The sequence below is a fragment of the Stenella coeruleoalba genome (assembly GCF_951394435.1).
Source record: "Stenella coeruleoalba genome assembly, chromosome: 11".
Taxonomy (NCBI): Eukaryota; Metazoa; Chordata; class Mammalia; order Artiodactyla; family Delphinidae; genus Stenella; species Stenella coeruleoalba.
Genome location: NC_137157.1, coordinates 78,091,690 through 78,107,452, shown reverse-complemented (window position 1 = coordinate 78,107,452; position 15,763 = coordinate 78,091,690). Strand labels below are relative to the sequence as shown.

Genomic DNA, 15,763 nt, shown 5'->3' with positions numbered 1-15,763 from the left:
AACTCTTTGACACTTTGCTGTCAATCTATACATCCCTTTTATTCCATCCTCCTATTTTCCTAGGCTCCATATCTATCATCCTTAAGTACCATTGATAAGTTTTCCCCCATCACAGAGCACAATGTCTTTACCACTTCAAACCAAGGATGACTTAGTAACCATTTCAGACACAAAAAGTTCATTTTCATCTCTTTTCTCATCTGTATTAGTCTGCTTAGGCTGCTAGAACAAAGTACCACACTGAGTGGCTTAAACAACAGAAATTTATTTTCACAGTTCAGAAGACTGAGAAGTCCAAGATAAAGGTTAGTCAAAGATCTTTTCAGTCATTCCACTCCTGACTTTTATGGCACTAGCTTATGCTCACGGGATCTTATTAGTAAGTTATTTATGTAACCACATTCCAGCCATGTGACCAGCCTCAAATATTGAAACCCCCCCCCCACCATGTTCTACTAAAATCAGCTGCAAAGTCATAATTGGTAAATCCAAATATTATTATTATACAATGCTAACAAGTAATTATATCCTGTCCTCAAACAACTCACAGGCTCATGTTTGCAAAGTACAATTCATCTCAATTAGTAGATTCTGTGGCTTTGGTCAAGGATCAGTACTACTCTTCAGGCAACTCTAGAGATAGGCATGCAATCAATAGCATGCAATCCAGTCTAGCTGAGATTAACCCATGCTGTACACTAGAAATCAGCCAACTTTTTTTGTAAGAAGTCAGAGAGTAAATATTTTAGGCTTTGTTAGACATATAGTCTCTGTTGCAACTAGTAAACATAGCATAAAAACAGCCACAGACATCATGTAAATAAATGCACATGACTGTGCTTCAATAACCCTTTATGAACAAAATTAGGCAGTGGATCAGATTTAGCGAACAGCTTACAGCAGGCCAACCACTGCTATATACCCTTCCTTCTACTCATATCTGTACCTCTTCTGAATCCAACACAGGTGAGCATCTTAGTACTGGTAATGCTATAACTTGCCCGCAGTTATAACCATCCTACGGGTTATCACCTCTCCACTTATCATCAGCAATGCCCTCTATAATTGCTTCTCACTGGTGAGTGAACCATTTCTATAATCCAATTCTGAGAATTGTCTTTTAAGGACCACTTCTATGCCAACTCTCTTACTTTGGGCTCCCTGAAAGCAGAGGTTGAGACAAAGACTTGGACAAGGATATTTCATTTAAGATACAATCGCAGGATACAAGAGTGAAGTAATGGGGAGAGTGAGACAAGGAAGGAGGAGAAAATATGAGAGCATTATCAAAGTCTCTACTGTGGGTAAGGAGATGTCAAGAGATGCATTCAAAATATTTACTAGAATTGTCACTTAATGGTATAAAGAATGGGAGGTTGTAATCCTTACATACCAGCTCACATCCCATATTTTTGATGAGTATTAACTACTCTGAATTTCTGGACTGAGCTTGTGCATGGACCAAGCTCATCTTATAGGTTCCTGCAGAGTTAAAGAAAGCCCTGGAGCAGAAAGTAAAAAGGCACATGGTGCACTTAGGAGTGGGATGCTGTCAGTGAAGGTGAATCTAGGTTGTGCTGAACGCTCATCACAATTATGGCTGAAATCAGAGGTGATCCAGGGGAAGTGACCCAGGGTGCCTCAGGTATGGTCAGATGGCACAGCAAGAATTCACTTGTAGCACTAATTAATAACCAACTCAATAAACAGAAGCTTCAGAGAAGTACTGAATGGGAGTGGGGTGACCTCACAGGCCAACAAGGTAGAAAAGCCACTCCACCCCGGGCCAGGGGGCCAAAGCTAAGACCAAGTGTCTAACTGGGTTTCACCTCTCCTGTCACAATGACAGCCAATTGTAGGATACAAGGTTTTAAGCCACTAAAAGTGTGAGTGCCTACTGAACTACTACACTAAGAGTGTGAGTACCTATGGAACTACTGCACTAAAAGTGTGAGTGCCTATAAAAGTGAGGAGTGCCTACTATTCTCTCAACTGTCTCCATGAAGCCATATGTGCCATATATGCTCAGGCCTGTCTTACAGCCCAGAGGCACTCTGCTTAGCCAGTGCCAAGCGAGCCAACCCTGTAAATCAACACCTACAACCTTTCTCCTCTTTTATGCTATAGAACCAATAAACTGCTGCTTAGAAAACCTGCTAAGCTCCTGCTTCTATTTTATTTCAATTCTACTCCCAAAGAGCCTCAGGATAAATATGAGATGAGATAAAGAGAAAATTAAAGAACCTCTGTTATCACTTTGATATACACACCCAAGATAAGGTCAAAAACAAACAACCAAAAAATCATTAAGAATAAGATACACATTTCACATATATGTGTTAATATACGATATTTGTTTTTCTCTTTCTGACTTACTTCACTCTGCATGACAGATTCTAGGTCCATCCACGTCTCTACAAATGATTCAATTTCGTTCCTTTTTATGGCTGAGTAATATTCCATTGTATATATGTACCACATCTTCTTTATCCATTCATCTGTCTATGTATGTGGAATCTAGAAAAATGGCACAGATGAACCTATTTGCAGGGCAGGAATAGGGATGCAGACATAGAGGACAGACATGAGGACACACGGGGTGGGGGGAAGGGGGAAGAATTGGGAGATTGGGATTGACATATATACACTACCATGTGTAAAACAAATAGCTAGTGGGAACATGCTGTATAACACAGGGAGCTCAGCTCGGTGCTATGTGGTAACCTAGATGGGTGGGATGTGGTTTGGTAGGAGGGAGGTCCAAGAGGGAGGGGATATTTGTATACTTATAGCTGATTCACTTTGTTGTACAGCAGAAACTAACACAACATTGTAAAGCAACTATACCCCAATTTTTTTAAAAAAAGAAGATACATAGTGTAATTCTATGTTAAAAAATATTTAAGCCCTATAATACTAAATAGAATGTTTAATTGTTCTATAGCCATGTTTTAAAATATTACGTACTACTCAACTCATATTTTAAAAGTATAAGGATAATAAAAATGATCACAGTATAAATGCAAGTGTGAAAAGGCAGAGCAGAAAAGAGCATATACTTTTACTGAGTCTTCATTTCAGATGAGTAAAGTGGTATATATGTTTTTTACTACAGGCTTGACTGTATTTTTGAGGACCTTCCAAGAAGACTATAATGAAATGGAAGGAGATTGTTCACAAGAATGATTACTTATAGAAGATTGAGCCGAGGGTCATTGCTGGTGGATTCCCAGAGTCACAAGCCTCTGAGATTAAGGAACTAAAATATTTTGTCCTGGCCACGACCACAAGCGCAAGGTAGTGAATGCATGAAGCCTCAGCTGACTCAGAACTAGGCACTTCTGAAATATCTACCTTACTAATCAGAGTCTTTTGGGTACAGAATGGATGATAGTATAGGAGCATGTTGATTTGTTATTCTAAATAATGTTGGGAAAACTGGGGCGCTCTTGTAAATATAGAAACAGAAGTAATAAAAGTCTTTCATAACATAGGAATGCAACTAGCAATGACTAATGTCTTGCGGTTCTTTCTAGGATAATAAAATGTAATGTCTATGGAGTTTGGCCTGAAAATGATTTCAGCTATTTCAGGAACACAGTCTTGGACAATTTGTTGACACCCTGGCAAAAGAAGATCATTCGTAAATCATTAAATCAGTCTTCAGAAAGTAAGGAACCCTGAGTTTCTGAAATAAAGACAGAATCACAGATCTGAGGGAAATCTAAGCCTGTACAAGAGGAAGAACTGAAATACAAAATGTGTAGGTTAGGATTTTGATGAAAATTTTGTAACTGGAAAATCTCTATTTGTTGGGTGGAGCTGCAGAAGGCAGTTTCATTTCAGATTCTTGGAGTGACCTAAGATGTCTGTCCTTTAATTTGGCTTTTTCCAGCCTTCTTTTTGGGGGTTCACACAGTCTCAAAGAACTGTCAATTGCAGAGGGGTAAATTAGAAGCCCTACACTTCCGAAATTTATTGGATGGAAATTCTCCTTCAGTTTAGTTAGGCTTAGCATCCCTTTAATTCAAGAACAATTTTGGACCTTGGTAGAATCTTTAACAATTATTTTATTCCTAGCTCCTGAAAATCATCGAACTCTAGGTTCTGTGGGTGAGAAATAACTACATCAGAGACATAACAGAAAGGAATCTATTTTTTTATATGCAAAGCCTAAGTCACTTGAAATTTTAAAGTGTCAGGATATATATGCTCCAAAGGGAGTGAAAATTGAAAATTACCACGTATTTGTATTTTTTTAAAAAATTGATAGTCTCCCAGTGATATTTTGTTCATAATTATTTTATCAGACTGTCCAATTTAGTGCATTGGCAATGTCTTTAGACTTCGACAGGACTCAGGAATAACATGTCTTTTTATTAACCTCAAAACTATTGAACTACAAAAAGTCCTCTGATCCATGGTCATCTCTCGTCTTTTGACAGAGTGGCTCTTCCATTTAGGGTGGATCTTTTTTGAATTAATTTTCAGTGAAGGACAGGCAACATTAACTATGAGTCTTCTTGGTTGGAGCAAATGACATACCAAAAAAAAAGGAGATATTATTAATTTTATATAGAAACACCACACTTTTATTAAGTCATCCACTCTTTTGGCAAAGAAAGAAGAATCCAATTTAACTACTGGCCATCAACAGATGGAAAAGTTGCTACAATAAAACCAACAAACATCAGTCATAGCAAGTAACCAAGATTAGCAATTTAGCTCTCTGAGAAAGTTAATGAAATAAATTACTGGCCATCCTATATTTTAGTGCCCAATGCTCAGACTTCTTGTTTCCTATCTAGAATACTGTCCTTCATTTATTATTTTCCATGATATCTCTAAAATATAATAACAGCAACAACTCAAACACAAAATGTCAAAAGTGAGCTATTCCCCCCAAATCATATACATATCATTTGGTGATGGTACTAGAAGGGATTTAGGAAATTTTCAGTTTTTTCAGGTCAGTGATTTTTCAAGGCACAGAATTAGTCCATTTGTTAATTTATGCTACAAATTTATTCTATATTTATTTTACAAATAGAATAAAAACTAAACAAATAGATTAAAAATGAAGTGCCTATAATGTGAAAGTTGTCATGGAGGGTACTACAGAGATAGCTAATTGTTACTCTCTGAGATAAAGTACCTTATGATTTAATAGAGCTGTTAACAAAATATCTGCCATCCTAGGTAACATATGTTTAGTGACACAGAGAGATGAACAAAGAAGGGAGTATTTGAAAATGGCACTGACCAATGAGCAAGATTTCAGTGGATAGTGAGGGCTTTCTGGGTAGGACATACTCTGAGCAATCATGTAGAAGTAAGAAAGTATAAAGCATATTTTGAGACTAGCAAGGAAGTCACCTTGGTTTCTATAGGAGAGTAATAAAAGATGAGCTAGGAACGTGTATTTGTTGGTAGCTATTCTCTTGAACAAAGAAGCAAAGAATCCAATTCAACTACTGGCTACCAGAGGAATAGAAAACGTGTAAACTGCTGTGATGGGTTACATATAAGGATTAGTCCTGGACAAAACTCCTGATGAAATTTGTCTTTGGTTCCCACACTCTACCCCTTCAGTGTTCTAAAGCTTTTCTTTAACCCTCTTTAAAATCTACTTGTAGACCCTCGTTTCATGGGTAATTGCAAAATTCTGGTTAATCTCTTCAACTGTTACTGCAGAGATTTTACATATGTAATTTAAGAATTATTAAGAATGAAACAGAGGGCTTCCCTGGTGGAGCCGTGATTGAAAGTCGGCCTGCCGATGCAGGGGACACAGGTTCATGCCCCGGTCCAGGAAGATCCCACATGACGCGGAGCGGCTGGACCCGTGAGCCATGGCCGCTGAGCCTGCGCATCCGGAGCCTGTGCTCCACAACGGGAGAGGCCACGACAGTGAGAGGCCTGCGTACCACAAAAAAAAAAAAAAAAAAAAAAAAAAAAAGAGTTATTAAGAATGAAACAGAGAATTCAAGCATAAATCAGTGGATGAAGAAGAATTAGGGAGGGTATTAATAAGCCTTCCCAAATTCCTAAATTCAGTTACCACGTGTAGGGTTAAGGTTTGCTCTATTACCTGGGACCTTAAGCTTTCAGGTAGAATTTTTCTTTCACATCTATGTAAATCTTCCTGCGAGTAAAATTATAGCTGTGTAGAAGATGAAAAACCTCATTAAGGAAGAAGTTCTCAAGTACCTGGATCAGAAGGGACTGGGAGGAAGGCACACCATAGAAAATCATAAAGATGCAATTCCTATTGCTACAGCTCCCTCCCTTAACCCCTCTCTTATGTCTGGATTAATTTAAGGCTTGGAGAGGAGTCTCAGTTTTCATCAAAATATACAGTAATCAAAGCCTCACACATTCTAAGTTATCCAGACTAGCTTAGGAATATCCACTTCAGAAGGAAGCACATTTATAATCATCATTCATAAGTAATATTGGGAGAGGGACAATTATTGAGCACCTTCTATGTACATATATTTTGCTATTAATTTTACATATATTATCTCATCATTTTCATATAACTTTGAGAGATAGCTTTTCTAACCTTCACCAGACTTTCTCACGCCTCTTCTAATGAAGAATCTGAGAGTCAGTAAGTTAAGTGACTTGTCCTTACTCTTTTAGGAAGAGGCAGAAGCAAGATTCAAACTATGTGATGCTTAAGTTTTTTCATTACCATCATGTCTCCTTCATAACTTTAAGTCTTTTGTTGCTTTAATTCTTTACATGTATTTAATTACAAGGTAGTAGAAAATTTAAAACTATGTAAATCATAAGATCTTTAAAAAAGAAAATGAAGATGGAATATCATGTAAACTCAGTTTCCAAACTTCAGTTCTTCTTGTTCCAAGTTTCTTACACAAAACCAACATTCTAGTTGCTTTATTTTCCAACAGAATTGATAGTGACATTTAGTTCCTGATATTTCAGGTCACAAATGGTTCATTAATCAATTCAATAAAATTTGGGGACGTGTGCCGTGGAAATCTGTCTTTGAGAGTGAAATTTGTGATTCATAGAACTTATTTTAGAGCTTAATTTTGAGATGGGGAGACAGCTCCTGAGAGTTTTGCTGAATAGTTACAGGTCCCAGAGTTACTTCATGATGTGATTAGGTTATAACAAGTTTCTTGGCACCTGTAGTCACACGGTTTTCATTATTCCATAATTTTGGGTCTTCTACTTGCTGGCTGTGTACTTTGGCTATTTAACGTCTTAAACTATTTTTTCCCTTTCTGTCAAAGGGGATGATAGTAATAATATCTTTTGTGGATGTATTGTAAGAGCTGTTCCTTTTCCCTCTCCAAAACAACTTGTGATTTTGATTGGTGAGTCACCCTCTCCACATAGCTTTTGTAGCAGCCCATCTCTCAGAAGTGTATCCTTAATAGTCTAAATCAAGCTTAGGAAACCATCCCTTTGTCACTAGTTGATATGGTGTGAACATAGGATATAATTCTGACTATTGATCCTCCAGAGGACATCTGCTGAGGGAATAAATCTGCTAGTAAAATCTTATTACAACTTAAGAATATATTACCAAAAAGGTGAAGGAAGAAAATTACAGGACAATATACTTTCTTAATATAGACACAAAATTTCTTTCCTTTTTTTTTAACATCTTTATTGGAGTATAATTGTTTTACAATGGTGTGTTGGTTTCTGCTGTATAACAAAGTGAATCAGCTGTACATATACATATATCCCCATATCTCCTCCCTCTTGCCTCTCCCACCCTCCCTATCCCACCCCTCTAGGTGGTCACAAAGCACTGAGCTGATCTCCCTGTGCTATGCGGCTGCTTCCCACTAGCTAGCTATTTTACATTTAGACACAAAATTTCTTAAACTATTTCACAAGTAAATCCAGTAATATATAAAAGGAATAACACATCAGGTCCTAGTGGGGTTTATCCCACAAATGCAAGATTGGTTGAATCTCTGAAAATCAATCAGTGGAGTTCACCATATTAACACAATAAAGGAGTAAAATCATCATTTCAATAGTTGCAGAAAAATTAGCTAGCGAGTTCAGCAGCTACTCATGAAAAAAGCTCTCAGCAAACAAGTGTTAAAAAGAAGCTCCTCGGGCTTCCCTGGTGGCGCAGTGGTTGAGAGTCCGCCTACCAATGCAGGGGACATGGGTTCGTGCCCCGGTCTGGGAAGATCCCACATGCCGCGGAGCGGCTGGGCCCGTGAGCCATGGCCGCTGAGCCTGGGCGTCCGGAGCCTGTGCTCCGCAACGGGAGAGGCCACAACAGTGAGGGGACCGCGTATCACAAAAAAAAAAAAAAAAAAAAAGGAAAGAAAAGAAAAAGAAAAGAAACTCCTCAATCTAATGAAGGACAAGTACAAAAACTGTACAACTAACATTACACATAATCGTAAAATTAATTCTTTACCCCTAAGATCAGGATGTCCACTTCCATCATCACTCACTATTTTTTGAAATGTAATTCTAAAATTGTAATAGAAGAATAAGAGAAATCAGGCATGTAGACTGGAAAAGAAGAAACAAAACTGATGTTATTTTCAGACATCATTGGGCATACAGAAAATCCTAAGGAACCTACAAAATAATTTCTACAACTAGTAAATGGCTTTAGAAAGGTCATAGAATAGGGACTTCCCCCAGTGGTTAAGAATCTGCTTTCCAATGCAGGGGACGCAGGTTCGATCCCTGGTCGGGGAACTAAGATTCTCACATGCCATAGAGCAACTAAGCCCACACACCACAACTACTGAGCACACAAGCCACAACTAGAGAGCCCGCGTGTCACAACTAGAGAGAAGCCCATGTTCCCCAACGAAGAACCCTGCACCCCGCAGTGAAAGATCCCACATACTGCAATGAAGATCCCGCACACCTACAACTAAGACCAAGTGCAGCCATAAATAAATAAATATTAATTTTAAAAAATAGAAAGGTCATAGAACAAAGATTAAATTATAAAAATCCATTTTAGCTGCCACCATCTCCAGCATTCGCCGCCATGAAGCTGAGCGACAGCGTGCTGTGGAACTTCCATGTCACCAAGGTGTTCCGCGAGAACTTGGACAAGATTAACCGCTTCGACTTCAGCCCCAACAGCGAGACGGTCATCTCGAGGAGCGACGACGACTCCATCGTGCTCTGTGACTGCCAGGAGGGCAAACCAAAGAGAACCCTGTACAGTAAGAAATATGGCGTGGACCTCATCAGATACTCTCATGCAGCAAACACAGTTGTTTACAGCCCTAACAAAACAGACGATACTATCAGTTACCTGTCCTTGCATGACAACAAATACATCAGGTACTTTCCTGGACATAGCAAAAGGGTGGTGGCCTTGTCCATGTCACCTGTGGATGACACTTTCATTTCTGGGTCTCTTCATAAGACCATTCGGCTCTGGGATCTCCAGTCTCCTAACTGCCAGGGTCTTAGGCATCTACAGGGCAAGCCAGTTTGTTCTTTTGATCCAGAAGGATTAATTTTTACTGCAGGTGTCAATTCTGAAATGGTCAAACTTTATGATCTTCGCTCTTTCCATAAGGGGCCATTGCGACATTTAAGACGCAGTATGATCGGACTTGCGAGTGGACAGGAGTTAAGTTCAGCAATGATGGCAAACTCATCCTCATCTCCACCAACGGCAGCTTCATCCATCTGATTGATGCAGTCAAGCGAGTGGTGATGCATACGTTTGGGGGTTATGCCAGCAGCAAAACCATCACACTGAAGACCTCATTTACTCCAGACTCGCAGTTTATTATGATTGGTACAGAGGATGGCAAGATCCATGTCTGGAATGGAGACAGTGGTATAAAAGTAGCTGTGTTGGATGGCAAACACACAGGCCCCATCACCTGTTTGCAGGTCAACCCCAAGTTCATGACTTTTGCCAGTGCTTGTTCCAACATGGCCTTCTGGTTGCCCACCATCGATGACTGACCTGCATGGTGCTTGGCTGTTTTCTGTACAGCGAGGGTGGCCGGTAGGAAAAAAACTCAGAGGGAACTAAGATAATAGTGAGATTGGATCATTTGACTGGGCTGGAGAGCATCCTTCCACATGGCCTTCCCAAGGATGTGCTGCACATTTGCTCAAAAGAAAAAATTACTTTGCCAAGCTTCTTCAAAAGGACTCTTGGGGCTTCCCTGGTGGCGCAGTGGTTGAGAGTCCGCCTGCCGATGCAGGGGACACAGGTTCGTGCCCCGGTCCGGGAAGATCCCACATGCCGCGGAGCGGCTGGGCCCGTGAGCCATGGCCGCTGAGCCTGCGCGTCCGGAGCCTGTGCTCCGCAACGGGAGAGGCCACAGCAGTGAGAGGCCCGCATACCGCAAAAAAAAAAAAAAAAAAAAGGACTCTTGATGTGGCAGATTCAATCGGGACTCAGATTTTCCAGCTGTCACTGCACTGAGCTCCTCCAGAGGAGTGACCAGAGGAGTGACTAGGGTATAGTGGGGCCCTCAAGACACCTTCAATTTTGAATGTATTTGCTGCTGAGGAGTCGATGAAGTTAATTCTGCACATCCCTTCTCCCACCCATATAAATGCATAGGAAGCCGCAGTTCTGGTTTTGAGATGCTAGGGCAGCTCAGTGCCCCTTTCCCTCACCCTGCATGTCTTGTTACTGGGTCTCCCTGTGTCATTGTGGCATTATCCACAACCATCATGTTACTTAGGTGCCAAACATTTACAGAAATGTCTCCATATATCTTAGGATCAGAAAGGGACAGATAACAGAAGGACCTTGCTTTCCAGGAAGGCTTGCAAGTTAGTCATGTGAGGGTGGGTGATCTGGGTGTGCCTCAGGCTCTGGGTGTTGGGTTGGAAAAAGGGCCAAGAGTCTGAAAGGGAGGGAGGAAGGGTAGCAGGTGAGTTCCTAGGGCTGGGAGGTTTAACAGCAGCTTGATGTGGTGCCCTGTCATCAAAACAAACCCACAGTCCTCTGGGTGCCTGCCAAGTTTGTTTGTATACAAAAGCAAGGTGGACATCTATTTTGGTATATGAGCTACATCACGCTTTCCTGTAGGCCAATATTGTGGAGTGAGTCTATACTGGTGCCTTCCCTGCCCACCACAAGTTGTGTACATAGTCACCAGATGATACCATCCCTTCCCCAGCTCCCAACCAAGGGCTGGCTCTAGGCTTGTGTTATATGTTATATTTAGCCTTTTTATATATGACTTGGGATTTCTGTTGTTTGTATTTTAGCACAGTGTGTGTACACCTTCATTTAAATATATCATGTATGTGCATACATATATACATGTGTGTGTGCATACATACATACATGTATGTATGCATGTGTGCGTGTGTGTGTATATATATATTTTTTTTTTTTTTTTTTTTAAGTATCAGAGTTCAGCTGAAGGAGATAGAGTCCTCTGCCCCGGGAGAAAGACTGCATCCTTGCTAATAGTGTTTGCCACAAGTGTTAGTCTTCCTTATTACCTTTTTCCCTTTGGGAGACTGAACAAAAGCAAAGCTTTTGAGTGTTTGCTGTCCCCAAGGCAGCTAAGTGAAGGTCTTGGAATGACTCCCTTGTGTTCCTCAAGCCACACTTTGGGGTCTTCTCTGCAGTATTAGCTCCCTTTTTGCCCAATGATGCTCTGTCTGCGCCTGTATGTGTGTGACAGTCACTTTTGCATGCCTTTTGTGTCTGGCTCCCAGCATTTGGGGACACGATGCTGGAAGCAGAGCATTTTCAGCTTGTCTGAGGCTTCTTTGCCAAGTATAGGTCACTCCTGTTTAGCTGGTATGTCTGCTTTCTTACTTCTTTTCCTTGCCTTCTCTTAGGAGAGGGAGGATTCCTGATTGGGGTTGAGATGAGCTGCAGGTAGCTCATTGCCTTTTCCCCTGAATGGCCTTCTAAGAGCAGGACAAATGGCATGTTTTTTCACTAAGTTCCCAAATGTCTAAGCGAGTAACACATTCCCTGCAGATCCAGAAACAGGCTCAATAAGGTTATGTTTGACTTGCCCAAGAGTACCTAGCTGCTCGTGGGGAAAGCAAGCCATTACTGCCTCTGTTCAGCAGCAGGAATAGGCTGTGAATTGCTAGCAATTACTTTTTTGTTTTGCTCTTTTAGCAATTACTTTTTGGCTTGTTCCTTAACCTTAAAAATGAGGGGCATACATCTTTCCCAGACATAGGCTAGAATCTGCAGCTTCTGAGGTGCCACACACTGTATAGCTCTACATTCTCAGAGTGGAGAGACTTTTAGAAACCAAGTGATCTGAGCTATTACTGCCCACCCCTGGCTTTCCAGGGTAGAAAATTCATGGTAGGAATAACTGTTCAGAGAAAGTATTTGGAACTGTAGGTTAACAAGAAAGCCTGAGTAATTAACATATCTGTACCCAGAGCAGCCACCACGCATGACTTGTCTATCGGCAGGAAAATGATTTGTATTGAGTTCCTGTGTGTCCAAGCTGAGGCACCATGTCCTTTGAAATTATGCACTGCACCACTTCTATTTATGGGGACCTGTGGCTGCAGAGCTGGCTCCTGAGTTGGGAAGGAGAGGGAAAGATGCAGCTGGAAGTGACTGAAGATGATGTGGTGGTGGGAAAAGGCAGAATTAAGGGAGAAAATAGTCTGTGGGTCAGAGAAGCTGAGGAACACCAGGGCTGCAAGGACACCCTCAGTGGGAGCCAGAGGTGCTTAAGCTCTCCTGGGGGTGGGGGGCGCACCACGCTCTCAAGAGTCAGGGCCAAAGCCTCTGATGTATATGCGACAGTGACACTGCACTGCTCAACCACCAGCCAGTGGGGTATTTGTTTTTTTTTCTTAAGAAAAGACCCATTGCAATCATAATTAATGCTTATTAAGAAAAATCTGGGAATTTTAAAAAGAATCAGTTTGCCACCCAAATGTTACCACTGCTAATCTTTTGGTGTTTAGTGCTCCTCTAGACATTTCTGTGCATAGATTTTTGGTGTTATTCTACTGTATATACAATTTTATGTCCTTTTTGTAATTAACATATAAATGTTTTTTCCATGTTATCTGTCTTAAACAGAAATAAATAAATAAAATAAAAATCAATTTTATTTTTTATATGTCAAGATAAAATAATTGAAAATGAAAGTAGCATATCATTTTCAGTAACATCAAATGACAGAAAGCCTTTAGAAATAAATTTAACAAAAGGCGTGCAGAATGTTATCACTGAAAATAACACAATATTGCCGAAAGAATAAAAAGAAGACCAAAATAAATGGAGAGATATCATGTTCATAGATTAGAATACTCAGTATCATAAAGATATTAATTCTCTTCAAGTTAATCTATAGAGTCAACACAATCCCAGTCAGGGTTTTCATAGACATTTAAAAGCTGGTTATAAAATATACATGGCACTGCAATGGACCTGGAATATTCAAAGAAAGCCTGAAAAAGAACAAAATTATAGGGTATACATTATCTGATTTCAAGACTTACTACAATGTGCAGTAATAAAAACGGTATGGTATTGGCCAAACTATAAAGAGATAGATCAACAGAATAAAACAGAATGCTCCAAACTAAACCCACACTTACATAGACATTCAATTTTCCACAAAGGTGCCAAAGAAATTCGATGGAGCAAAGTGTGGATTTTTAACAAATAGTGCTGGAACTACTGATTCCATATGCAGGAAAGAAGTCTTGACTGCTTTCTCATACCACACCCAAAATTAATTAGAATTTAAAAGGAAAACAGGAGAACATATTTATTACTTTCTTTTAAGCAATGGTTTCTCAGAAAGAACACAGAAAGCAGTGACTCAATAATGTAAGATAGATAACTTAGATTTTACCAAAATGTAAAACTGATATACAACAAAAGATGCCACTACAAAAATGAGTAGGCTAGCCTAGAGAAAATATTCACAAGGTTGGCATTTAGAATATAAAGAAACCATACAACTTTATAGTAAAAGGACAAGCAGTCCAATTTTAAAAATGGGAAAAACGTTTGAACAGACACTATACTAATAATGTATATGAATGACCAACTAGCACATATCAAAAGTGCTTGACATTATTAGTCAGGAAAGAAATGTAAATTAAAGTCACAATGAATAGAGCTACCAGAAGAGCCAAAATTAAAAAGACTGACAACATTAAGTGTTGGTGAAGACATGGAGCAACTGAAATTTTCTTACACTCTTACACTGCTGTACGATTACTTTGGAAAAAAAGAGGTCTGAAAGTTTAGTATAAAACTAAAGACACAGCTATCTGTGACCCCAAAAATTTTACTTTCAGATGTTACCAGAGATAGCAAAGACTAATCTGTAAAAAGACTTGTATAAGAATATTTATAGGGGCTTCCCTGGTGGCGCAGTGGTTGAGAATCCGCCTCCCGATGCAGGGGACACGGGTTTGTGCCCCGGTCCGGGAGGATCCCACATGCCGCGGAGCGGCTGCGCCCGTGAGCCATGGCCGCTGAGCCTGCGCATCCGGAGCCTGTGCTCCGCAACGGGAGAGGCCGCAGTGGTGAGAGGCCCGCGTACCGCAAAAAAAAAAAACAAAAAAACAAAACACGAATATTTATAGCAGCTCTATTCATCTTAGCCAGAAATTGGAAATAGACCAGGTGTCCATCAGTAGGAGAATAAATCAACAAAATGTGACTTATTTATACAATAGAGTGTAACTCAAAAATAAAAAAGGAATGAACTATTGATACATACAATAACAGCTGAATCTCAAAAAACATTATATTGAATAAAAGAAACCTTACATGAGAATGCATATTGTATGATTCCATTCTAATGAAATCATAGAACAGTCAAAACTACTGTTGTGGAAAAAAAATATTGTGGAAAATAATCAGAACTGTTATAAACGGAACAGAGGTGGACATTAACTGGGAAGAGACATGAGAGAAGCTTCTAGGGTGAGGGTAAAGTTCTACATCTTGATAGAGGTTTGGGTTACATAGATATATTTATTTGTCCAAACTTAACAAACAGTCATGTAAAATTTGCAAATTTCCTTGTTTGTAAATTATGTCATGAAAGAAAAAGTACTGTAAACAAATGCTTAACTTTAGTTAAAGTAAGCATGCTAAAGTATTTAGGGAGAAATATATGCGTGTCTGCTATTTACTTTGAAATGCATCAAAAACTAAAATTAATTGATAGATGAAAAGTAGAATAAATAGATGGATGAACATGCAGTAAAGATACTGTGATGCTGATTGTAGAATCTATGAGTGGGGGTGGCATCCCATGAGTCTAACCTGAATATAAACCAGAATCAGAAATGTTCGATCAACTTATTACCAAAATCTTTCTTTAATGGAAAATCTTTCAAGTCTGTGCAACCCAGGAAATGCCTGTCATTGCTTATCCTGTCAGAATCTCCATTTGCAGTGGTATCTGATGAGAAAGCTATGATCCCTGTCAGTGCACCAGTGAGAGCGTTTCCCCAGGACTTTTCTAATAAACAGGGCTTCTGGCTCATTACTGAATGATGGCTGAAGACAGAACCATCTGGAAAGCAGAGTACAGAATGATCTCTATTTTTCCAAGATTCAAAGGAAGGTGGAACATTTCTGAATGAAACCATGGATGTTATTCATAAAATCTGGGCCACATGAGGTTAGAGGCATATTGATTTCCAGTCGAAGGATGAATTGGCCTTTCAGGAAAATGACCACAGATTAAGATGATGAAGAACAGATGCCACTATCTGAAGCTTCAGTTAGAAAACCTTAAATGGGCTTAACTGGCAGGACAGCCATAACAACTGTGTCTTGCCG

General features: G+C 39.8%; 1 protein-coding gene across 1 annotated transcript; it reads left to right on the top strand.

The window, feature by feature from the left end:
• The first annotated feature begins 8,910 nt into the window (after window positions 1–8,910).
• Window positions 8,911–10,051, top strand: LOC307194150 (WD repeat-containing protein 82-like). Its single transcript, XM_079937037.1, is given in 2 exon segments — window positions 8,911–9,560; window positions 9,563–10,051. Coding segments are annotated over 2 exon segments (939 nt in total). The 5' UTR covers window positions 8,911–9,013; the 3' UTR covers window positions 9,955–10,051.
• Window positions 10,052–15,763: the final 5,712 nt, after the last annotated feature.